The sequence below is a fragment of the Acomys minous genome (assembly GCF_964271855.1).
Source record: "Acomys minous genome assembly, chromosome: 8".
NCBI classification, from domain to species: domain Eukaryota; kingdom Metazoa; phylum Chordata; class Mammalia; order Rodentia; family Muridae; genus Acomys; species Acomys minous.
Genome location: NC_140489.1, coordinates 73,194,484 through 73,221,616, shown reverse-complemented (window position 1 = coordinate 73,221,616; position 27,133 = coordinate 73,194,484). Strand labels below are relative to the sequence as shown.

The window sequence follows — 27,133 nt, the reverse complement described above, 5'->3', positions numbered from 1 at the left end:
GCATGCAGCCACACAGACAGAAACGAACACAGAAAAAGAAAGACTTGAAAGATTTAATAATTCTTCTCTTAATCATACATAAAGCCTCAATATTTATGTCATCATATCTACTCATGAAATAGTCTAATTAACTACTGAAAGTATATTCATTAGTCTCTCCTTACGTATTTATGTATTCTTCCAAAATTGTTTTTTTCTCCTATTATATCTCAGAAATGTACTAATAGCTACTTTTAAGTTATAAAATACAAAGTAACTATTTTTTGAGCAAATGTTGGTAGTTACCACTTCAGAATGAGAGCCCAAGTTCCCTCAGACTTCCCTTTCTGTTAACAGTTTTATAATACACCAATAAGGCTCCACGTGGTATGTGATGTATGGGGACAGTTGCCAGTTTCTTCTTTCTTTCTTGTAGTTGAGTTTTTTGTTGATTTTGGTTTTGATTTTGGTTTGGTTGTGTAGCCTTGGCTGTCCTGGACTCACTTTGTAGACCAGGCTGGCCTCGAACTCACAACGATCCACCTGCCTCTGCCTCCCTGAGTGCTGGGATTAAAGGCCTGAGCCACCATGCCAGCTAGTCGCCATATTTCTATTCACTGTAGAGCAGCCACAGTTGTTAAAACCAAACACACACGAATGACAGGAAGTTCACTTGAGGGGAGACGCTTCACACATTTTACTTATGACTCTTATTATAAATTATAAAATGAGTGCAGTTAAAATACATTTATTTTACTGGCCCTTCTGTTAAACTATAATGATTCCTGTTTTATGTACCAAAGCATTTGCAGGCATAAACATAGAACCTGGGGTCAGAAGACTTGAGCGTTGCAGGGAATAAACGACTATGCATGTCAAGCCCCAAGGGCACAGTCAATAAACACAGTTAATAATTTGCAGAAGCCCTTTGCAAAGCTTGGAGACTCAAGTGGAAATGTACTGTGGGGGTGAATTATCCAGCAGCCCAAGGAGACACAGGTTACAAGCTTCTGGGTTTTCATTATTATTATCATTGCTATTGCTGTTGTTGCTCGGGGGCAGGGCATGAAACTATGGTGTGCCTGCGGAGGTCAGGAGACAATTTTGTGGAGCCACTTTTCTTCTTCCACCTTTACTTGGGTTCCAGGATCAGATTCGCCTTGTCGAGCTTGTGTCATCAGGCGGCAAGCACCTTTGCCAGCTGAGCCATCTCTCTGGCTCTAGTAGGGTGTTTGTTTTGTTTTAATATAGTTTATTAGTTTATTCATATTACATCTTAATTGTTGGTCCATTCTTTGTCTCAACTGTTTTGTTTGTTTGTTTGTTTGTCTGTTTTTTAAAAAAAGCTCAAAGTCCTTTCTGAAACTTTAGCCTTTTTTAAATTTATTTATTTATTTATTTATTTATTTATTTATTTTTTATTAATTTATTCTTGTTACATCTCAATGGTCATCCCATCCCTTGTATCCTCCCATTCTTCCCTCCCTCCCATTTTCCCCTTATTCCCCTCCCCTATGACTGTTCCTGAGGGGGATTACCTCCCCCTGTATATGTTCATAGGGTATCAAGTCTCTTCTTGGTAACCTGCTGTCCTTCCTCTGAGTGCCACCAGGTCTCCCCCTCCAGGGGACATGGTCAAAGGTGAGGCACCAGAGTATGTGAGAAAGTCATATCCCACTCTCCACTCTACTGTGGAGAATGTTCTGACCATTGGCTAGATCTGCTACTAGAAGGAAAACTCCATCCCAAAGGGTCAAGCTACAACCAAAACTACTCAGGAAATAGATAACTATACCATGGCAAAAACACAACCACACAAACGCTCGACTGGAACCAACATCAAAATTAAGACTCTTAACAGTCACTGGTCATTAATATCTCTCAACACCAATGGTCTCCATTCTCCAATAAAAAGACACAGACTAACTGAATGGGTGCATAAACAAGATCCAACATTCTTCTGCATTCAAGAAATACATCTCACCCATAATGATAGGCATTACCTCAGGATAAAAGGTTGGAAAAAATATTCCAAGCAAATGGTCACAAGAAGCAAGCAGGCGTAGCCATTTTAATATTATCTCAACTGTTATCCCATCCCTTGTATCCTCCCATTCCTCCCTCCCTCCCGCTTTCCCTCTACTCCCCCCCCCATAACTGTGACTGGGGGGGGACCTCCTCCCCTTGTATATGCTCATAGGGTGCCAAGTCTCATCTTCATAGCCTGCTATCCTTCCTCTGAGTGCCACCAGGCCTCCCGATCCAGGGGACGCGGTCAAATATGGGGCACCAGAGTTCGTGTGAAACTCAAATGGATTGAACTAGAAATGATCATAATGTTTTGCTTTGTTTTGTTTTTAAGCTTCAATAAAGGGCTTGAACACTGCCCCTCGGGTACAAGAGTCTTTAACATTAATAGACTATTGGTATTACAGAGGCATAGTTCATGGCTCAGGACTAAGGTGAACGTTTATTGGTGCTGAAGGTCCACTGTTGTGATAAGCCCTTCTGATTCCTTAGCAGCATCATGAAGAGAATCAATAGAATTTCTTTCTATTTGGTTCAACCTTTTTGTGCTGATGATGTTTTTAAAACCAACACAGCACAGAAGATTATAACTGCTTGGCGGTTGCATCTAAATTTTGTCCTGAGAGATGACATTGTGGTGACTTGTGAGGTCTTTACGTAACAGAGTAAGCTAGTAATGATCATACAGGTTGAGGACCAGCTTCATCATCACAGAGACTTATGATTTAAAATATTCATCTTTGTCCTTTAAGCACAAGTTTTTGTCACTGGAGAAAAGATGGTTGGAAAGAAAGCTGAGCTTACGCTGCCTGGCGCTGTGGCGGCATCTTGCTCTCTTTTGTATGATTTTCCAGCTGTGTCTCTTCACCAACGACCATAGTTAACCATAGTTAGCTATGTCTGGTTTGTAGCCCTGGCTTTAACCACTTCAGAGTTTCAAGGAATCTGTCAGCCACATTTAAATGCCAGGAATGTGTGAATATAGAAAAGAATGGAAAAAATAAGAAATAAAAAATATAAATAAATAAATAAAAATTTTAAACATTTTTTTAAACAAGACAAGAATGGAGGCCCAATACGACCAGACAACCATTTTCCTGGAAATGGATTGATTCACCTAAATGAAGACAAAGGTTGTTGTTTGAGGCTACTTGTGTTAGCCAGAGGTCACACTTCCTTTAGAGCCTTTCCGTCCTGCCCCTGCATCTGCCTGCCCTCAGGTGAGTCGACGCTGAGCAGTACAACGGATGATCCAGTCACTCTTTCACTCTTTGCTTCCCCTCATTTTGGTATTTTGAGATATCCCTGAAACCACAAGGCAGGAAGCGGTCAGGTTTGTCTTAGATACTTCAGGAAACACTGTACTTCAATGTCTATTGAAGAGAACCCTCGTCCCTTTGTGTCTACACTGTTTCTCTCCTGTTGTCAATAAGCCATTCACCCACCCTTCCTGGACACCCCACACTCATGACAGAAGGCAGGATACTTTGCCAGGAGCTCTGTCTGGGTTACTGGGGCACTATGGTCATTTTCCATAGATGAGAAAACACTTTTCTTTGACTTTCTGTGCAATTCTTATTGGGCACTTTTAACTGCTACAGTAGTTACACACTGTGGCAGTTAATACTGTCAAATTGACAGGATCCAGAATAACACAGGAGAGGAATTTCTGGGCATGTGTGTGAAGGGCTAGACTTCATTAATTGACGTGGAAAGACCCATCCTAAACAGGGGTGCCATCATTCCATGGGCTGAGGTTCTGGATGAATAAAAAGGAGAAAGCAAGCTGAGCACCCGCACTCACCCCCTCTGCTTCCTGATTGCAGAAGCCATTTGGGCAATTGCCTCAAGCCCCTGCCACCCTGCTTTCTGCCACAGAGAGCTGTACCCCTGAGCTGTGAGCTGAAATAATGCTTTCCTTTCTTTTTTTTTTTTGTTGAAGATATTTCTTATTATGTTTCTTTTTTAGCATACACATTTATATTATTACACATGAGTAAAATAAACTACATACAGCAGGAAGGACCATGGGACAATCAGGAGTTACATAAATGTTACATTCATAGTGATTTGGCTATTTGTATTTGGCAAACTTGAAGTAAACATCTTTCCTATCTTGTTGGGTCTAAATTTCTAAATGGAGATTAATATCTATCATATCTCATCTCTATTAACTTAAAACACCTATCTTGATCTAAAAACATCTTAACCCCTAACCAACTAAGCTTAATTGAAAGACTAAACTATCCAGTCTTCATATTCATCAGAGACTTGAGAAGGGATAAAACTTAAAAACCTGAGTATATCCAGAGTTCAGGTTAGCAGCTTCCAAAATGAAACAATGACAGAGACAGTTTACTGCCTGAACAGTCACCCAACACTCTCTATAATGTTGGAGCATCATCTTCGGCCTTCTAGCCTAAAATCTCTGACAGACGTATTTGTGACGCAGGAACTATTGAGGATTTGCTTACCCTGTCATGGCAGAGTTTGGCCATCTAATCTGCCTACATCTAAACTTGCCCATTTTTAGGCCGAATTCTGTCTGTGGCAGAAACGAGGACATTTTGCCCCATGGTTGGCTTGCCATATTTGAAGCCAACTCCATAAGGAGGTTCTTTGATGCTCATCTTCTTCTTTGAGGCAGGCTGGGTGTTGCCAGGAGTTAATTTGTCTTGTTGTCAGAGAATCTTTAACATACATACATATATATATATATATATATATATGTATATATATATATATACACACACACACACATATATATAACATTCATACATATACATATATATATATCACTGCATGATTATTTATAGATCAACTTAACTCTATTTCTAAGAGATTGCATTATTAAAATATTGACTGGCTTTCTTAACAAATTGATATGCACTCTTTATAAAGTTTTGAGATGGTTTAGCCATGCCCATGTCCCACCTGTCTGTCCATCTTTCTCTGGTAGAGAATGCAGCACAGGCTCTGGCAGCAGCTATCCTGGTCCCTGCTTTGCTGGTTCCAGCTGTGTAGCTGCCAGAAAGTGACTCTGAAACTCCACATTCTGAGATCTAAACTGAGAGGACCATGTGATATGATTGTTACAGGAATTAAATGAGTGTGCAACTAAGTTCTTAAAATTGTTCTGGACAACAAATATAGCTCTCAATACAGACGTGTGGTTCACGTTGACATGAATGTCCACACCTACCCACAGGCATTTGAATCATGATGGCATATAGCTCCCATTACACACAAAAGATATGAGTGCCACTTAATTATGAAAGAGCCTTTCAAGTGTGTGTGCAAACATTTACTTGCCTAAAAATGATGACTTTGTATTTCATAATATTATACAATATGATATAATATTACACGATTTTTTTATTTGTGTACTTCTAGCTGCCTCAAATCGTATCTCCTTCAATAATATCTCAAGAAAAACTTTCCATGCATGCTGTTTTTGGAATATGCGCAGTGGTATTTCTATAAAGTAGACTTCTAAAAATAGAATTATTAGACTAAATCGCTTTTAATTGTTTTGTTTGGTCTTTTGGCCATGGTCCTGCTGGCCTTAAGCTCTCAATCATCCTACCTCAGCCTACCCAGCACTGCGTACAAGCATGCGACTTCTACATTTTAAAAAAGCTTAGGGGTCTTTTGGCTTTTATGAGACAAAATCTCTTGACGTCCAGGCTGGTCTCAAACTCACTATGAGACCAAGGAAGATTTTGAACAATTCATCCTCCTGCTCATATCTCCTGAGTGGGAAAATACTAGGCAGGAACGTGGCTAAGTTTTACGATATTATCAAATTACTTTCTCCAGCCAATACAACTGTTAGATCCTTATCATTTAAGCTTTCATCTATTCAGACCTTACATAAACTTTATGTTTTTTCTATTCAGTTATTCACCAGGAGGCATGGGCCATTTATTATTGGGAGCAGTCATTTAAATGAAGGAATAGTTGAAATCCTTTTACCTTTTAACATAACGCCTATGAGTAAGGCAAATCTGCTTGCCTTTAAAATAAGAGATCTAGTACCTAGTAGGTTTAACTAGCTAATGAATTGACTAATGAACTAACAGTGGATTAATTGTCCTCTAGCTGTCAAGTTATTGTTAGTTAGCCACCAGTATGATCAAAGACCTGAGAAAGATATCCTAGATGAATCTATGTATCACACAGAATGACAGAGATGACCAGGCAGCCCACCATCTACACGGTTGTCTCCAGTGGTTTCTGTGGGCACCGTGAACAGAGGCAGTCTGGCCATCATGCACAGAAGACCAGAGGCTATTTCTGTGAAGAAAAAAAAAAAAAGGAACATAAGAAAGACCAACAATAACTCCCCGAGTATCTAGTTTGTCCACAGTTCAGGCTAGACCATAACAGTTGGTGAGGAATTGGGGGCAGTCTTTCCCAGTGGTTAGAACACCACAAAACAGAGTTGAAGTCATCTGTCACTGTGTCCAAATCTTCTCGAAGACCTTAGGGAATTACTGCTAGTATTTGGGAAGTCTCTGTCATAAAAAGCTTAAATATATTTAATGCCATATTCAGCAGATGTTTGACAAGCTTGAGGGTTAGCATATCTGAGTTAAACCTCTGTCTTTAGTTATGTGTTATAAATTACATATTGTTTTCTCCCTGATCGAGACCATTAGCAACTTGCAACCAACCTTCCTAAAATGACTATAAAAGTCTGTTGGAAATCCAAAAACTATTCATCCCACCTTGAGAATAGGGCACCCTTCTTTTCTCCTGCTCTCTCCTGAGTTTCTCTCTCTCATTCTTCCTTCCCTCCCTCTGTCTCTGTCTTTGTCTCTGTCTCTGTCTCCCTCTGTGAGAGGCCGCGCTCACATTCGCCATTACAAGATGGCGCTGACATCCTGTGTCCCATGCTGATAAACAACTAATCTGCGCATGTGCAAAGGGATTTTCCACTTGTTGTGCTCTGCCTCTCCCGCGGCGTCATCTCGCCCGATGAGCAACAGCCAATCAGGGACTGACACATCCTAAGCGGAGGACAGTTTCCTATATAAGGGATGGGTTTCTGCTGTTTGGGGTCTCCATTTTACTTGCTGTAAGCTTATGCTCTCCCTCTCAAGATGCATTAAAGCTTTACTGCAGAAGGATCCTGTGTGTGTGTGCAGTGTCGTTCTTGCTGGCGAGACGGTAACGCAAGCCACATCCCTCCCTCCCTCTTTTCTCCTGCTCTCTCCTGGGTTTCTCTCTCTCATTCTTCCTTCCCTCCCTCTGTATCTGTATCTCTCTGTCTCTCTGTCTCTGTCTTTGTCTCTGTCTCTGTCTCCCTCCCTCTCTCTCTCTCTCTCTCTCTCTCTCTCTCTCTCTCTCTCTCTCTCTCCATTTAGGCTCTCCCATTGTCTATTTTTTCTCCATCTCCATACAATAAATCTCTTTAGATTAGATTTGTTGGTTGGCCTCTGTATTTTTATATATTACAAGAGTTAATTTTTTATCATGCAAGGCCTGAATATCAATAGTCAAATTGTTATGTAACCATCTTTGCCTAATATAAACATAAACAGTGGCATCCAAGTTCTAAAATTTCTTGTTATAAATATGAATATTATTCTCTTTTTTTTCAGTTAACAAAGTGAAGCCAAGGAAGATCAGGCACATAAGTCCAATATGTTATAGCAATAATGGGTGCATTTAACAGAGACAACATAGCAAGAAACAACAATTTTGTAGTCACACCTTTCACCCAAGATTTTATGAGCTTTGCCCTTAGAAGAGAGATTTTTTTTTAAGGATTTTGTTGCTCTATTTTTTTCTTTTCAGGTATGGCCTGAGTATATGAAGCCCCAATATCAACATGAAAGCAAATATAATCTTTAATATCTCCTTTAATTTCTATTGAAAGGGACGGGTGGCAGTCTAGCATTTGCCATTAACATTTTTATGTCAATTGCTTGAAAATAGTCTTTCCTGCCTCTGTGTTAATTGTCAAGCAATTGATTGCCTGATATGACTGACCATCAACTTGCATCTCATATTATCCTTAACAATATGCAACAATTTAGTTATTTACCTTTGTTTAACTTTGAAATTAATATAGGAGGTGAAATAAAGCCTTCCCTGGCAATCAATCATGACTCCAAGCACAGTCAAGGATATAATAAAGACTATAATCACTTAAGAGGCAAACGACAATCTGCATATCCCAATTATATTTAACAGTCCATAATAAAATGACAGCCATTGAAGTGAAGCTCCTTCAGCATCAAGATATCTAAACACAGAGACTGGGAACTTTCCTGACCCCCACATGACATATCACTACAGAACAAAGCAGTTCCCTGTATGACCCAGTTTATTAAAAATAATAATAATAATAGTTATTTCTCAATATGGCTAGTGAAAACAAGGAGGTTAAATATATCTTTAAATCTGTCTTTGTTAGCCTGAATAGATCTCATGAGCCAGTGACTCTCATTTTTCATCCTGCCTCAGGAGGAGTTTTACATCCTGACTGACTCATAATCAGAGTGTTTTATTTTTATTTATACAGAATTCAGTTGGCAGGGATAGTTGCATGTTGTTCTAAAACGTAGATCAGATCATTTTTGTCCCCGGACATGTGTTTTAACCTTTCCTTGGTCATAAGTTTAGTCATCATTGGTAAACCATGACAGAACAGAGTTATTTTTATAATCATATTTTTATCAATCCCCTAACCAATTTTTTTTACTTTTATTGTTGAATGTCTATGATTTACACGTCATGCACCAAAATCCCTCTCCTCCCCCCAGTAAAACAAAACAAACAGACAAACAAAAAATTCTTGTCACAGAATCTGTAGTGTATCACACAGTATAGCCCTTTGTCCACATATGTTTACTTTCAAATGTTCATTGCTACGAGTCATGGATCTGGTTGGAGGCCTATACTATTGTCACTGGATCCTCACTGGAATTGTTGTTGGATATCTCGTTGTTGCTGTGTGTCAAGGAGATTCTTAATCTTTGAATCTGCAGGTCCAGCCCCTTCATGTGTTCCAGCACATTATACATGGGATAGATGTTGGGGTGAGATTCACTCAGAGCCCTGCATCAGGGCCCACTCCCATGTCCTCAGGGCAGGGCCAGCTCTCCTGCTCCTGTGTTCTCCATCAGGGCAGGCTCTCCTGCTCCCATGTCCTCAGAATGGAGCTCATTCTCCCACTTCCATGTCCTCAGGACAGGAACAGCTCTCCTGCTCCTGTGTCCTCAAGGCAGGGCCAGTTCTCAGGCTCCCATGTCCCCAGGACTGACTCACCTGTTTCCATGTCCTAAGGGCATGTGTTCTTGTGTCTCGGGGTCAGCTCTCCTGCTTCCATGTCCTCAGGGCCAGCTCTCCTGCTTCTGTTCAATTTGCCAGATTGTTGCTGGCTGTCAAGGCCTGGATGGCCTCCTACTCCTGTAGGTACTGGATTTTGTGGGCCATCAAGCAGGTGGCAAGTGGAAGTCTCTCAAAGTCTTCGTTGAGTAGCTCACAGAAATCATTGATGTTGGCCCAGCTCAGCTTCTTGTCCCAGGGAACTTGTGGCACTGTTGATTCGCACCTCCCAAGTCTCTGGTTCCCTCCCATGCTCCATCCATATTGGGCCCCAACCTTGTGCTTCACCCAGTATCCACCTCTGCAGAATCCAGCTCTCAGCACTGAACATGGCCCCGACCCTGAGAGCAGGTCTGTGAGGCCTGAACATGTTCCCATGGTCCTGCAGAGGGAGGGCATGGATGATCCACATGACTTTCTTTCTGGAAAACACCAGCACTGTGTTTTGGAGCTCTCAGTATGGTCCTTTGGTGACTGTGCAGTCACTGCTGTTCCGCGGATCAGACACAGTGTGCAATCAACGCCATCTTGGATGATCTCAGCTTGGGTATTTCTAATACATTGCACTAGGTGTTTCCTCCAGATCAGGTTGCTCTCAGGGGTGAACATTTCTGTGTAGCTCTGGAACACAATCCAGCAGTGAGTCCCACCATCTATTCCAATCCCCCGCTAGGTGAAGTCTCTCAGAGGACATCTATATGGGCTAATACCCACTTATAAGTGAGTATATGCCATGTGTGTGTTTCTGGATCTGAGTTACCTTACTCAGGATGATCATTTATAGTTCCATCCATTTGCCTTCAAATTTCAATATTTCCTTGTTTTTAACAGCTGAGTAGTATTTCGTTGTCTAAATGTACCACCCACGATCTGATCACTTTCCCTTGGTGGGAGGCCCAGTGGACACACAGAAGAAGGGAACCAGGCTATCCAGATGAGACCCGATATGCTGTGAACATATAGTGGGGGGAGGAGGTCCCCTTCTGTCAGAGATCAGGGAGGGAATAGGGACGGGGGGGGGGGGGAGTGTGGGAACGGGAAGATACAAGCAAAGGAATAACATTCCGGATGTAATCTGAATAAATTATAATAAATTAGAAAAAAAAAGAAAAAGAAAAATATAGCATCCCCATATGCTCTGTTATAAAAATGGTAGATCTTTTTTCCTTTTTGGAGTCTTGCCCCATTTGAAATATATTTGTGCTATCATATAATATAGAAATTTAATCTTTGTCCGAATTGATAATCACATTTCTCAGTATTCCTTGTTTAGTAATCTATATGCAGATACTAAATTGAAGCTTAGTGTTTTTCTTTTTTTAGTGTTTTTATTATGTTTCTTTGTAAACATATACATTTATATTATTACACACGAATAAAATAAACTACATACAGCAGGAAGAACCATGAGAAAATCAGGAGTTATATAAATGTTACATTCATAGTGATTTGGCTATTTGTATTTGGCAAACTTGAAGAAAGCATTTTTCCTATCTTGTTGGGTCTAAATTACTGAATGAAAATCAGTATCTATCATATCTCATCTCTATTAACTTAAAACATCTATCTTAATCTAAAAACACCTTAACCCCTAACCTACTAAGCTTAATTGAAAGACTAAACTATCTGGTCATCAAACCCATCAGAGACTTGAGAAGGAATAAAACTTGAATACCTGAGCAAATCCAGAGTGCAGGTTAGCAGCTTCCAAAATGAAACAATGACAGAGACAGTTTACTGCCTGAACAGTCACCCAACTCTATAACATTGGAGCATCATCTTCGGCCTTCTAGTCCAATATCTCTGATAGATATATTTGCAAGGCAGGAGCTATTGAGGACTTGCTTACCCTGTCCTGGCAGAGTTCAGCTGTCAATTCTGCCTGCATCTAAACTTGCCCATTTTTAGGCCGAATTCTGTCTGTTGCAGAAATAAAGACATTTTGCCCAGTGGCTGGTTTGCCACATAAGGAGGTTCTTTGATGTTTATCATCTTCTTTGAGGTAGGCTGGAGTTAACTTGTCTTGTTGTCAAAGAACCTTCAGAATAATAAAAACATCTTTAAATGCCATATTCTGTAGGTCTCTGAGGCTTTTCAAGAGCTTATTTAATTATTTTACCTTATATATCTATAGAATTATATCTATCTGTTAGACCTAACATATATATTCTTGTGATAAAATTATAGTTTTTGACATGACCATGATTTGCATCAATATACCAAATTCTATACCAATGAATTAAAAATAACCTTATTTGTGAGTAACAATTAAGGCATTGAGTTGAGGACTAGATTAAATAACCTACCTTTTGTTCTATCCCCCCTCAATATTTCTATATCCCGTTTTCTTTCTTTTCGGCTCCTATCTCCTTACCTATGAAGAAAGATAATAGAAAAGAGAGATGTCCCTGAGTCCAACCTAGCTTTCTTTCTGTATAAGACCTATAATAACTTACAGCCACTTCCTGATGAAAATAAGCATTTGTAGACCAAGAGAGCAAAGAGAAACCTATCCAACCCCCTTACAGGAAATGGGACATTGTTCTCTTAAGGTTTCTTCAGGCTTATTTAGGGCAAACAATACCTTTGAAGGGGCCAAAAAAAAAATTGGGGAAATGGTTAAGCAAGCCAGGGATAGCATTTGTGGTCCCATTTCTAAATGTTGAGAAATTCCAGGCTTAATAGGAGTCCTGTGGAGAACAGTCTGAAATGCTGGACCAATTGGGATCAGATGTTTTCTACAACACTGTCCTGGAAGCTGTCCAGTTCTGATGGGTGACAGCAACTGAGGCACCTGGGGCTGGAACCTGGAGCATGCAGAATGTCAGTGTTTAGCATGCTGGGAAGAATGAATCCTGTCAGGTCTGATCCAGCATCAGTGTTCTGAAAACACTATTTCTCACATGAATCTTAGTATTTTTCATACATAAAATTCTTACTTTGTAACTTTTTATATACATTTCTGAGTATGTTTTCCTTTCATATGGCACATTCTGACTTTTGTTTGTTTGGTTGGTTGGTTTTTTTGTTTGTTTGTTTTGGTATCAATGTTTATCAATGCTCCCATATTTTTCCACAAAAAACTAAAAATTAATTGAACATCAGTTTTTATTGTTGATATCATCTACCCCTTTGAGATGTGCTATTGTCTAAGTATTTGTTCACATATTAGTATATAGCTGGAAATCGTATTCCATATTTTAAAAAATTCTTAAATGCTTTATAATTGAACATTAAACATAAATAAATAATTATACATGCCATTAATCCCAGCACTCAGAAGGCAAAGGCAGATTGATCTCTGTGAGTTTGAGGCCAGGTCTACATAGAGAGTTCCATGTTAGCCAGGGCTACATAATGAGAGCCTATCTCAAACCAAATGAACAAACAAACAAAAAAAACAAGTAGTCATTAATGAAAAAAAGACCAGCTCCCTCTCCCTCTCCCTCTTCCTCTCTCTCTCCCTCTCCCTCCCTCCCTCCCCCCACTCTTTCTCTCCCTCTTCCCCCTTCTTTACTTCTTTACTTTCTCTCTCTCTGGGATGCCCCTGCCCCCTTTCCTTCTTCCCCCATGCTCATTTAATAAACTCTATAACAATAAAAAAAGAAAGAAAGAAAGAAAGAAAGGCCAGGACAGGCAGTATCCATGTGCTTGATACTAGCAGGCTCATTCTAAGCCCTTTTAAATGCATTTCTGATCCTTACTCACCACAGCTCTGACTTGTGCACCTGTCTGTGTTACAGACTACAAAACAGGAACTGGGTTGCACAAACCCTAGATGTAGACATGGAACCTGAATCCACACAGACTGCCTAAGCCCAGGCCCCAAGAGTAACAACTGATGTGATTGTCCTGCATCTGTGACACTATTTTAAAGCTGTCAGTTTGTTTACAACCAGAAAGATTCCAGTTCTAGAACATCAGAGCCTCAGTCAGCATGTGCGCAAAGGAGAGACCTGTGGGCAGATCTGACACGATGGGGACAGTTTTTAAGTAGTCTGATGATATTTAGTGAAAAGTGCAGGTATATACGAATACTTTAATTAAGACTTGCACTCCTGTAGTCTGTTGGTCTCGGAGTGCTTCCCAGATGCTCCTCATCAGGAGGCATGAACGACGATACTTGCCAGACCATATACGTGATAGAAAGGAATGGAAAGCAGAGCTGGGGTGCAGGTCAGTTGGTGGAATGCTTGCCTAGCATGCATAATAGCCTGTGTTCACCCCCCAACACTTCAAAGCCATGGGGTGGGGTACAGACCTAATTCTGGAAATTGGGAGGAGTAGCAGCAGGATCTGAAGTTCAAGGTGATCTTCAATTACATAGTGAGCTTGAGTCCAACTCAAAGCTGCATGAGAACTTGTCCCCCAAAGACAGACAAACAAAGAGGAAGTTGAATAAGGAGAATAAGGACATGTATAATTACAGTGTAGGAGATGGATGCTTGTGAGAAGAAAGACAGCAGAGTCGGAGGCAAGAATGCTATGGGCAGATTTCAAAATTATAAAGCCAAATAAAATAGAGCAATAAAAAAGCATGCGTATATTAGTAAAAATTAACGTCGTTGATTAGCATGTTTGCAAATATTGTAAAACGTTTGAAATGTAATGTGGAAGAGTATACATAAACTGAATGTGAGTGGGTACTTGGGAAGAATAGAAAGGAGAATGAAAATGGAGGAGCAAGCTGGGCGCAGGGGTGCACACCTATAATCCCAGCACTCATGGAGGCAGAGGCAAGAGGATCTCTGTGAGTTCGAGGCCAGCCTGTTCTACAAAGTGAGTGCAGGACAGCCAAGGCTACACAGAGAAACCTGTCTAAAAAAAAGGAAAGAAAGAAACAGAGACAAAGAAAGAAAATAAAAAGAAAAGCAAGCAAGAGGAAGGAAGGAAGGAAGGAAGGAAGAAAGAAAGAAAGAAAGAAAGAAAGAAAGAAAGAAAGAAAGAAAGAAAGAAAATGGAGGAGCAAATGAAGTAGCTATGCAATAAAACTTAAGAGCAGGAACGAGCATAGGTCAATAATAAGTGGGAGTCATGCTAAAACATCAGGACTGATGGCTCAGACCTGTAAACTCAGGGGCTTATAACACCGAGGAAGGAAGATCAAAAGTTCAAGGCTAGTCTAGGCTACAGAGTGAGTTCAAGGCCAGCCAGTGCAATTTAGAGAGACCCTGCCTCAACATAAAAAGTAAAAAGATATCTAATAGAGTACTTGACTAGCATACATAAAGGCCTAGGTTTAATCCTCAGGATGAAAAATAAATAACAATAATAAAAAGCCAGAAACCAAAGAATACCACCAATTCAGTTCTGTGCACCTGAGATTCAGAATCATAACACAACACAAAACATGAGTAAAGTTTTAAAGCATGTCAGGTGAGGTGGCACACACCTGTGACCCCTGCGCTAACAAGGCCAAGCTCAAGGGTAGAAAGCTCCAGACTGACTAAGGCTACATCATAAGACTCTATCTCAAAAAACAAACAAACAAACACTTTTACATTTTACTTCTAGATGTAAACAGCAGATTTTTAAATGATTTTCTACCTGTGTGCAAATTTTACAGTTGCCATTTAAAAAAAACTACTTAGGAATTTAGAGGAAGTTGGGAATTTTTTGAGAATTATTGGAGGTAAAGGTAGTGGTTTGTGTTCTGTTACTGTATATTATTAACTTTGGTGACTTTTTTTTTTTTTAAATTCCGGAAATGTTTCACATGGACTGTGACACCTGAGTTACTCATTGACTATTTTATTACTATCTAGCTTAGAAATGTTCAGAGAAATACTTGTATTTATGATTTAGATTTTTTTTTTTTTTATAGCCTAAAAGCTGTCGTGAAAACATTCAAATGAGTGTTAAGAATAGCATGCTTCACATAGCATGGATTTGGGACATTTTGTGCAGCAACAAATATTCTAGCAAGCTGTGAGGTATATTTTTGAGGTAGGTACACAACACAAAGGATATGGCTCGCTGGGTGTTTAGAGTACACGCAAGCAAAGAAAAACATTTCTTGTCGGGTCCCAGCCCATGGGAAAAATCGAATCAGGGTTCACCTGAAAGAGGGAGTGGGGATTGAAAGTAGGATACAGAGATGCAAGAAATCAAGTCAGGAAATTTCTGATCAAGATTCACTTTATTGCTGACTAACAGGAACATATATAGAGCAAGGTCAATAGAATCTAGTCTAATCTCACTCACCCTAGCCCCAGGGCAAGAATACGATAGCCTAAATTGCTCCCTGTAGAACTTCCTAGTTCTCTGAGTAGTTCCTTGTAAGAACTTCCTAGATCCTCTGGGTGGTTCCAAGTTGAGACTTCTCTACTTCTTTCAAAGGTAAATAGTCCAAGGATAGCTTGGAACACAAGACCTCGTGAGGCAAAGGTCAGCAACTCGAAGGTCACAGCATACAGCCTAAGCACAGGATTTCTGACTTGGCAGAATTTGGCATGGGTTCCCACAATTTCTTCTCTCTTTGCTGCAGCCACTGGTCTCAACCACTAACCTCTTGCACTGATGTTTTTCTTGGGGTCTTTTTCATATTTTTTTTAATCCTTTGAGATGATAATATAATTACATCACTTTCCTTCTCTTCGCTTCACTTCAACTCCTCTTGTGCACAACCCTGTCCCATATCATGGTCACTTTTTCCTTGTTAACATATGTTTATATGTATGCAATATATATATATATATATATATATATATATATATATATATATATACACACACACATAGAGAGAGAGAGAGAGAGTTTAATAAATGAATACAGCCTGATCACTCTGTACAATGTTACTTATAGGTATATGTTTTGGGGGACAGCCATTAGGTATTGAGTAACCGTTCGATGTGCTCTTCCCTGGGGAAGTCCATTTTCCCACTCTCAGAGTTTCTTAGTTGCCTGTAATTATTGTGTAGAGCTGAGACCTAATATGCTTTCCCTCTCTGCACCTACATCTTTTTATTGTGATTTCAATACTGAATTAAATAATGGTAATGAAGTATTGATATATGCATACTCATGCAATAAAAGGGTAAAAAGGATACAAGCTTTTCCTTCTCATTTAGAGACAGAGTAAAAAATATTTGTGAATAAGATTATTTAGTTTCATGATTTCCAAAAACAAATTATGAAAAGGCATGTGAAATAGAATTTCCCAAGTGATAATAATTATTATGCTTGGTGATTTGCAGATAGGGTTGACAATCCTATTGCTTCTATAATGTTGAAAGATCTTGACTACATATTAAAAGGATAAAAAACTAAAAGCATTATGTAGTTTTAAAAATCATTAAACTGTAAGTGCCATGGGATATGCTTAGGGCAGTGCAGTAAGATGTATTTTCAGGAGCCCATGGTCCCGATTCTGAACCAACATTTTGTGAGTAAGCATTCATGGAAAGAAGCTGTGCCTGCAAAGACTGAATTGAACTGCAGTGACATGGAGAGGTTGGAATGTTGCATGTCCAGGCGCTAAATGATCTTATCTTGGGCCAGCATTAGCAGCCCTCTGTGGATCCATTCAGAAGTCACTTGGTAATCTCCCATAAAATTTGTGCCACTGTTGCACCGTAAGCATATCCTGTCTTGCAAGTGTGTAATGTAACATGCAAGATCCAAAGCTTAGAAAGACAGTTGCTGATTTTTCTCCTTAAGCTGCCTACACAGAAATTTCCAGCACTAGGAAAGCTAGGAAACAGAGAGAAAGCTGGTAGTTCATTCAGTTCTATCATGGTTTCTTTGTTTTCTACAACCAAAGTGTGTGGCGTCTTCACCAACGGAGCCTTACAAAGGAGAATGACAATAAACGGTATAGCTTTGGAGACCTCTGGGGCCTTCCCGGCCAAAAACTCGTAGTGATGTTATCTTAGTTAGGGTTGTATTGCTGTGAAGACACACTATGACCACAGCATTTCTTACAAAGGAAAACACTTAACTGTGGCTGGCTTATAGTTCAGAGATTTAGTCCATTAGCATCATGGCCAGAGCACGGTGGCATGCAAACAGACATGGTGCCAGAGAGGAGCTGAAAGTTCTACATCTGGATCTGTGGGCATCCGGAAGAGAAAGTGACACTGGGCCTGGCTTGGCCTTCTGAAACCTCAAAGCCCATCTCCAGTTACACACTTCCTCCAGCAAAGCCCCACCCACTCCAATCAGGCCACACTCCCAATAATGCCTCTCCCTGTGTCTCTATTGGGGTCATTTTCATTCAAACCACAACAGCAGTATCCCCCATCTGGCACTGGAGGATACCTTGATTCAAACTCTTTTGACTTATGAATTAGCATATAAAATAGTAGATTTTCATATGACTTCTTTAGTTTTGGTTACTTCCCCCTAACACTCCTCTTCTTCCCTACCCCCACCTCATTCCTATCTAATCTTTGTCACCTCCAGTATTTCCATCCTCTATTTTCATGTTCTATCAGTCCCACCTCCCCTTAAGGCCTCCCCACTGCCACCATGACCCCATCCTTACTTTCAGATCTTTACAGACATCCCAAATTAAGCAAATAGAGTACTTTTTAGATTCAAGTCTAGAGTATACAGATGAAAGAAAACACGTGAGAGCTGGGTGTGCTGGCACATGCCTTTAATCTCAGCAGTTGGGAGCCAGAAACAGGCAAATCTCCATGATTTCAGAGCTAGCTTGGTCTATATAGTGGGTTCTAGGCCAGAGGCACCAGAGATGGAACCTGTCTCAGAACATCAGAGGGGAAGGTCAAAGTGGGGGGGGGGGAGACAGACAGACAGACAGACAGACAGACAGACAGACAGACACAGACAGACACAGAGAATGAAAAAGAAAAGGCATGTTAGAATTATCTTTTTAGGTCTGGGTTACCTCACTTTTCCTGAAATTTTCATAATTTAAATTTTCTTTACAGCTGAATGAATCCCATTGTGCATATGACTATATTATCATTATCCATTTGTTGATTGATGGACATCTATGCTGACTCCGTTTCCTAGGTTTTTTAAAAGATAGCTCAAAGAACAACTGCACAAAATGCCTATAATCAGCTAATCGTTTTGACATATTTAGACTAATGATCAACTCATTTTAGAGAGCCTCTCCTATGTTATAATATCTATTTACACTACTGGTTATGACATTTCATGATAATTTAAACATTTTAGTGGATAAAAAATCAGTAAGAGAATGTTAATATATTAATTAAAATAATTCAGGAGGCCTCTCCCTTCAGGCTTTAAGTATGACACTGTACTTCTTCAGCCTCTTTCCATGATCACATAGAATAAGTAGAGTAAAATAATAATCCTAGTCTTTAGAGAAGGGTGGCATCTTCAGGTCTTCCAGGAGCTTGTCTTCTTTAGCATTATTTAAATGACCATTGAATATTCTCAATCTAAGTAAAACAGCCTCTAATATTTCCTCATAAGATTATTAATGCTAGATTTTTTCTACAAAAAAAATTGCCTATCTTTAAGAGGCTTAAAATTTCCATAAATGAAGGTCCAGTGGTAGAGAAATTAGCTACCAAGATACTCCAGCATCACAAATAAAAAAATGAGAATTTTTGTTCATGAAGTTGAAGAAGAAAACAAAACCAAATAAAATAAAAGGCTTATAGTACCATCTCAATGACAGGCAAGTCACTTGAAATCTGAATATTTTAATTTTGCTTAAAAATAGTTTAATATTTGTATCCAATCATGAAATACAATAATTTGTAGTCATTAAGAAAAGAGCAATTATATTTTAATTTTTCCAAAACCATAGAAAGGACACCCTTCAATTTTAAAATAATATACCTTTTACTCTCTGCATCACAATCTGTAGACATATGAACATGTATGTCTAGTACCTGGTTAGGGAGGTAGATTTTAGTAAAGTTTGGTTTTCAGTGGCAGAAGTTGGGATGAAAAGACTCCTTGGACCCTGTTTCTTGCCTTTGCCTGCTCTGAAGGCAAAGCAAGGAAAGTCAGTAGTTCACAAGCCAGACACTGCAATAAGAGAAAATTAATTCTACCTTGATTTCATCACAACCATCCTCTTTATACAGCTCTGTGGCCACTGGAAAATTAATAACTTCCTTAACACACATACTTCTATATGATGATTAATATATATGATAATATATAATTTCATCATATAATGTGTGTATAAAATATGCATATGTATAGTATAAGTTACATTACACATAATGAAACAAATAGCTATAATATTTACAGAAAGGACTCACTAAAAATTAGTTATTCTTACTCCAGAATGATGTTCATATCTAATTTATAATAAATAGCAATGAATATGTATGTTTGGCACAATAATTGTTTTGAATTTTCCATATTTTTTATGCAAACAGAAACAAAATACAGTCTGCAGCTGTGTACTTAAAGGATCCTGAAAACTTTGCCAAAACCCCGAAGAACTGCCATTGTCTGGTTGAGAAATTATTTCTTTTGAATTAACCTGTATCTGGCTGACACCAGCCTTGTAAGCCATGGGTCTCTTTTCTCTCTTTAAAAGAAGTGCTTGATAATTCCCACATAACCTTGACAATGAAATCACTGTTTAGGTGGTCCATGTCAAAAAAAAAACAACATGCTCAAGGTTTTTACTTTCTCAGAACTGTCACAAAGGGAACTACAAGCTGCCAAGCAGAAGGCTTGTGGAAAACTCAATTGTCTGACAGTGCGTATGAGTCCAGGTCATCCTTAGGTCACCATGGTTGCTCAAGTTAATGTAAACGTGGGTCACTTCCCTCATTGCTTCACTTTCTTTGTCATGAATAGCTTTAGGAAGTCCAAATCAGTACTATTGTGCACCTATTTTTTAAAGGTGCTTCTGCCAAAATTTTCTGGAAAAGCTGCCTGTCTCATCCAGTAGGATGTCCATGTTCTCAAGTCACTCTCTCCAGCTGACCCTACACGGCTATTTAGAGACCAAGAAGTCAACACAAGAGATTTAAAATTCGACAACTACCTGCTTTTGGGGGGGAAAAGGAGCTCAAGTTGTAAGCGGAAAGAGGAGGAGGAAGTGAAGGAGGGAGAAGAAGGAGAAGGAGGAAGTGAAGGAGGGAGAAGAAGGAGAAGGAGGAAGTGAAGGAGGAAGTGAAGGAGGAGAAGGTGGAAGCGGAAGCAGAAGTGAAGGAGAAAAAGGAGGAAGAGGAGGAAGTGAAGGAAGGAAGAGGAGGAGGAAAAAGAGAAGGAGAACAGGAGAAATCCTAAAATTCTAAAGTATTCTCTACCTTGAGAAGCCATTTGCTCTTCATGGGCACCTTTGCTCTCTATATGACACTCAGCTTTTCAAATGCAGTCATTTCTCGAGCATTTGACGCTTTATTTGATGCTGGGACACCATAGAGAGCATAGGACAAAACTCTCTGAGTTCATGAAGTACCTCTGTTAGAAAGAAGATGGAGTGACCTGAGGAAGTGGATGTGAGCGCAGAGAAATGACCTGCCCAAAGGACAGTGGACCACTGAAAGACGTTCACATATGATGCAGACACTGAGAGGTTTCAGGGAAATGAGTAACATGACGGGAACTGCATTTCAACAGAACGAAACAACCATCGCTGTTTTGTGACTAGACTGGGCTGGGCCTGGGTCTCCAGGGGACCTCCAGATGGGACCCCACTTCAAAAATTCAAACAAAAGAGACTGGGATTTAGGCCAGTATGTCTACTAGAGGCTTTGAAAAGTGTTTAGGCATGTGAGGCAAGAGCTTATGGGGCAGGGGATAGTAAAGCAAACAAGGTTGGCACCGCACTATTTTTGCTTTTGCCTGAGCTTGTGGAAGAAGACAAGCGCAGAGACGAGAAGCCCGTGAGAGGGCTGAGCGTGAGGGAAGGGGTGAGTACTGACTATAGGGAGCTAAGGATTATTGGAGTGGGTAGAGACCTGCAAAATAGGTTATCATGGGCAAGAGTTCTGGGTTTTCTCCTGGGTATAGGAGAAATATCAGGGTGAAGTGTGTACGTAGGAAATTATAAGCCAGGAGACAGCCCAGACAGCAGTAAGAATGGGTGGGGTTGCCTCAGACACGTGTGGAGATGAGAAAGAATGAGGCCAAGAGAACATTATGACAGGCAGATTTGGGCCCAGGGGTCCTGCTCAAACTATGGCACCAGCCAAGGACAATACATGCAGTAAACTTCAAACCCCTACCCAGATCTAGCCAATGGACAGGACATTCTCTACAGTTGAGTGGAGAGTGGGGACTGACTTTCACACGTACTCTGGTACCTCATATTTAACCACATCTCCTGGATGGGGAGGCCTGGTGGCACTCAGAGGAAGGATAGCAGCTACCAAGAAGAGACTTGACACTCTATGAGCATATGTCCCCCTCAGGCACAGTCATAGGGGAGGGGAGTAAGGGGAAAATGGGAGGGAGGGAGGAATGGGAGGATACAAGGGATGGGATAACTATTGAGATATAATATGAATAAATTAATAAAATAAAGTTTAAAAAAAAAAGAATGAGGCCAAGGACTAAGTCCAGGATATTCCAATCTCTCCAGTCACATTTCCTGAGTAAGTTCACCATAGAAATGTACTGAAACCAATGTTTGCTACATTACTATAGCATTGCTTTTGAAAAGAATATAGCCCTTTTCCGTGGATCACCTGTTAACACTCCAGGGAGCCTGAGCAGCGCAGAGAACCCTTTGTTAAGTGGTAGGATTCTTTCCCTCGTCTTTCCAGAGAGTGCTGCTTCTGCTCAGAGGTAGTAAGACCCGACTGACCTTATTTTGGCTAGTTTTCCCAGGGAATAAATCCCGAAGAAAATCAGAAAACCCAGTCTGACCTCTCCTTTCCTCCTCCATGAAATGATTATCAAGCCTTGATCAGAAACAGAACAGCGGTGTCAAGTCATTGGTTTCATTTTCAACAGCCTTTCAAAACAGCCTTTTAGAAAACAGTTCCATCGCTAAAAGGGGAGCTTTCCAGCCCCTTGAAACTGTGATTGATGCCTCAGCCTCATGATCGTCAGGGTAGACATTTAATGTCTTATTCTTAGATGTCTTCTCCTTCTTAATGTATTTGAGAGGCTCAGACTACTATATTAGGAAAAATACAAACAAAAAAAGATTCAGCTATTGACTTCAACATGCCATAAATACAGCAAGGAGAGTTTGTTCCAGGCCCTGTGGCACTTTGTGTGTACAAAGTGCTCCGGCATGTCACTCTTGGTTTGTTTGTTGTTTTCCTTAGAAATAAACACTATTACAAACTACCTGTCGTCACCTTCCTCCAGCTCTCAAACTAACATGTTTTTAGCAACATTGTCTGTGCTATAAATGAAGCCTTCCCACCCCTTATTGTGGGATAATACCCCGCTAGGCAAGTACCCTTTTGATTCTGAGCAGCTTCAACTCTGGCTGCCACACTGTCCTCTAGTTTGTAAATAAAAACCTTGTATGTACACCCAATAATTACCCCCTCTCCATGCAGCAGTGTAGCCAGCCTTTAAGAGACAGGATGTGATATACAGACCTCTTTTTCTCCAAAGGACTTGGACATTAAATTACAGTACCTGCCATAGAGAGGCTGAGTGGTCAAAAACACTAAGTTGGGTTTTTTTTCCCCTTGTCTTCCTCTTCTTAGTTAACTTCAGCCTGGAGCACCTCCTGAGCTCTGCACAGCAACGGAAAGTAAAACTTCCACAGGCACTCATTCACAGCTGCAAAGTGCAAACTTGACAAACAAAAGAAAAACTGTGTGACAATAATCACACCCATGTTGCAACGAGGGAGTTTCAAGTTTCACAACTCTGCCTGGAAACGTGTGTTGTTTTAGAAGTTCCTCGTGTCCCTGGGAGAGTGCAGACATCTCTGGAATTCAGGCTGGTGCCACAGTTCATCAGCATTCTCATTAGGAGATGCTCGGATCATCTGAGGGGATTTCAGGACATCTTATGTGGTTTTCTCCATCAGCTTTCCAGAGAAGCAGCAAAGAAAGATGAGACCAGACTACAGAGCCAGCTCAAGGCTGAAGCTTCACTCCTAGGCCCCTCGAGCGCAGGACTGCAAGTCTGATGGCTCAACGTTATCCACTCCCATCCTTCCCATGCAGCAGCTATCTGGAGCCAACCTCAGACAGGCATGGGGAGGAAAAGGCTGAGCATGACTACAGCTGTGACACGGGATTAGAACTGCGCTGAGCTAGTCAACTTGAGTTTTGGTTGTTGATATGAAACACAGATGCCACCTGAAAGAGAAGACAGGGTTTATTTCATTTCAAATATGACCATGGCCTTAGATATATGGATTCAGGTTGACAGGCAGGTGGAAGCAGTTCCCTCCCAGAACCTTGTCTACCTGCAGGCCACCATGCTCCCTACCTGGATAACAATGGATTAAAGCTCTGCAACTGTAAACAAGCCCCCAATGAAATGCTTTGCTTTCTATGAGTTGCCGTGGTCATGGTGTCTCTTCCCGGCAACAGAACATTGACTAATACAAGCATCCTCGGGTTCCAGTTGCCTTTTATAAAGACAGACTGACTTGGTATATGTCCAGAAGAGGAAGCCTAATGGTGGCTTCTGTTATATAGTCATACCCACATATATGCATATACAACTTGGTCCTTGTTAGTGTGTAAGAAATATGTGCATTCTAAGAAAATTAAGTTTAATGTTATATCAGTTTTGTAAATATTGAGAGAATTGTTGGGTTTTAATCGCTTTTCTCTTCTCCTGCATCAATAGCACTGGTTACCTTGAGCAAAAATGAAGAAACAAATATAAAAGTTTTCTATACCTCTTTTATTTGTCAGGGAAAAATATCCCTCAAGACCGCAAACATCCAGGCCCCAAGCAGCACACTTTCTTTGTTGTTTTGAGCTCCCTCGCTTGAGACGCCTTTAGGAAAACTACTTTCATCTGTCTAGGTGATCGCAGCAGTTGTGTTGCTGTTCCTGACTCTCATCCAAAAGACAAGTAAACTAAATCCCAGTGTGATGGAGCCTTTCCCTCCCTTGTCCCCACACTCGGCCCTGTCTTTTCATTCTGCCTTAGCCCTAGAAGCAATAAGCATACCATAGAGCCTGGGTATGTAGCATACATGGGTACCACCTGGATCCATGTGAAAACACTCTGGGTTGTCCACACAACAACAAAAATCATCCTGAAGTCCACTTCTCAGTATATCCCTGCTGTCAAGCAACATAAGTGACTATATCATCAATAGTCATAAACAATAATTGAATCAAAGTGATATCAGTGGCTGCATCCACAGTTCATATATGTCATATTTTATAATGATCTAAAGACCTGAGAAACTAGATTCAAATTTTTAAGTAAATAATTCAGTATCACATAATTACAGGTCAACTCATGCCCTATATGAATCTGCTACTGCTCCCCTTCTCATAGACTGTGCACTGCAAGTAAAGAGAGATGTGAGACGTGAGAGGGCACCAGGTTACTCAGATTCTAGTGTCTCCATCTCAGGTTAGAAGACATGATTACCATCTCATAGGTAAATGCCTGAGAGAGAGTCTGTGTGCCTAACATGTCCAAGACCGCATCCCAGGTAGGATCCCTACCCTGGCTTCCTGCCTCCCAGCATCACTCCTCTGCTTGCTGGTGTCTGGGTTGGGTTCCCCAGAAGCAGACACTGAATCCAGATGCTGCTGAGACTACAGGAGCCTCTCAAAACAAAGGCAAGAGTGTGGGCAAGTGGGGCCAGAAATTGCAAAGGAGCACAAATTGAACCTTGACACTTGTGGTGCATTCTAGGGAACAGGATCAAGCAGAGCTTTAGCAGCTGTTGGATGGGCACTGTTGAGACCCTCTGGCTCTTCAGACCTGCTGTGGGCAGCCCCAGCTCCCAGACAAAGGCCCGAGCAAGGATGTATAGACGCTCCCCAGTGGAAGCCTGACAAAAATGCTCTCCAGTCATAGACATTGGGAAAATAAACATAGGTGGCTGCTAATACTTCTGAGAAATCTAAAAGCTGCCAGTCTACTGGTGGTTTTGAAAATTCACTAAAACCTGAGAAAATAATAATTATTGGGTCTTTCTATCTCCACTTAAAATGCTTTGAGCACAATGAAAATACTTTATCCAGTGTTCCTATGGTATTATAATTTTTCTGGGCTAGAGTCTATTTGAGTTAAAAGAATAATTGCGTAGTAGGCATCCAGCAACAAATCCTGAATTCTCTGCTCGCCTACTCAGGTATGTCTTCATAAACTTTTCCCACACAGTCTGAAAATGTACTGTGCATATTCCTTGCTGCCTGCTGTGTGTCTGATGGAAGATGTTACAAAGGAGGCAAATATGCATTGACTTTAATAGGTATTTTTTTTTCTAAATTGGTAGCTATGAATCTTTGCTTTAGAGCCAGGCCTGGTCACACACACCCTCTAATCCTACACTCAGGACATTGAGATAGGAGGATGGCAATTCCCAGGCATACAGTGCTTTCTAGCCTAGCCTAGCTACACAGGGAGCTCATATCTCAGACGATGAGGAGGTGTGCTTTGAATGCTTAGCTGTGCACCAAGCGAACATCTTGTTCATCTAGACCTCGGAAATTACTGAACTGTCTTATTTGCTCAGGGTAGACTTTAAACCATCATAAAAGTATGTTTTCTCAACTGTGTGTGGGCAAGGGAGAAGGATGGGGAGGGAGAGAAGGAGAGAGAAAGGGGAGAGCAGGATTTCTCATCAAAACTTCCTTTTTGAATATATTATTTAAACTCACTAAGCAGAGGCCCATGGGCTCTCAGTAGGAAGAAGGGGAGATTTGGGTAACAGTCCTCACAGCACTCAGTCTTCAACCTGCTATATCAACGATAGTCATAATTAGAGGGAAAATAAATATAATCCACATAATGACTCTTCACATTTTAAGAAAAGGGCAGGGTTCTCACCATTTGGTAAAAACTCCTGTTCCAATGTGCTGTGAGCAACAACGCTGGACATACTCTGACTTGAAAGCTGTGATGCTGGAGAGTTGCCTCAGTGACTGGAAAACGTGCTGCTCTTGTAGATGACATGAGTTCAGCTCCCAGCACCCACACAGGCCACTCACACAATGGGCAACTCCAGTTCCAGTAGATCCAGTGCTGTCTTCTGTCCTTTGGGATACTACACATGCTCACACATGTGGAGGAAAAGACTTAGTCACATCTTTTAAAAATCCAGATATACACTTTTAACTCCAGCACTTGGGAGGCAGAGGCAGATTTCTGTGGGTTCAAGGGCATCGTGAACTATATATCAGTTTCCAGGATAGTCAAGGCTACAAAGAGTCTCTCTCTGTCTCTGCTGTCTGTCTGTCTGTCTCTGTCTCTGTCTCTGTCTCTGTCTCTGTCTCTATCTCTGTCTCTGTCTCTCTCTGTCTCTCTCTGTCTCTCTCTCTCTCTCTCTCTCTCTCTCTCTCTCTCTCTCTCTCTCTCTCAAAAAAAAGCCTGTTTTAAATCTTAAGTGCAGTCACAAGGCTTGAAGGTGACAAGTCTTTCTGTGCTGTCTTGTGTATCATCTTTTCAGTGGAACATAACACAAGACAAAACAAGAAAGTTACCATAACACATCCACGCACATGATGTGTTTGCACATGATGTCTCTGCCTAGGTACCTGCTTTGGTGCTCAGGACCCAGGAAAGGCAAACTGTTAGATTTACTTCTCTCTTTCGGTAGGTCTGCTGAAGTTAGTCTTGCCCTGCAAAGCCCAGCTCCAAGTCCACCTATTGCTCCCTGAAAGTCTCTCTCTAAAGCACCTCCTTCCCTAGGGACATTGTAATGTGAATGGCACATATTTCCCAAAGAGAATTAAAGTGTTTGTTGATTGGTTACACATGA

General features: G+C 40.7%; 1 protein-coding gene across 1 annotated transcript in view; it reads right to left on the bottom strand.

Annotated features, from left to right (window-relative positions):
* The window catches only part of SCIN (scinderin), a 105,419-nt gene extending 82,402 nt beyond the window's left edge, over positions 1-23,017 (bottom strand). Inside the window, exon 1 of the mRNA XM_084793375.1 lies at positions 22,858-23,017. Coding sequence (XP_084649501.1) covers positions 22,858-22,864 — 7 coding nt within the window. The 5' untranslated portion in view covers positions 22,865-23,017. The remainder of the gene's footprint in view (positions 1-22,857) is intronic.
* Positions 23,018-27,133: the final 4,116 nt, after the last annotated feature.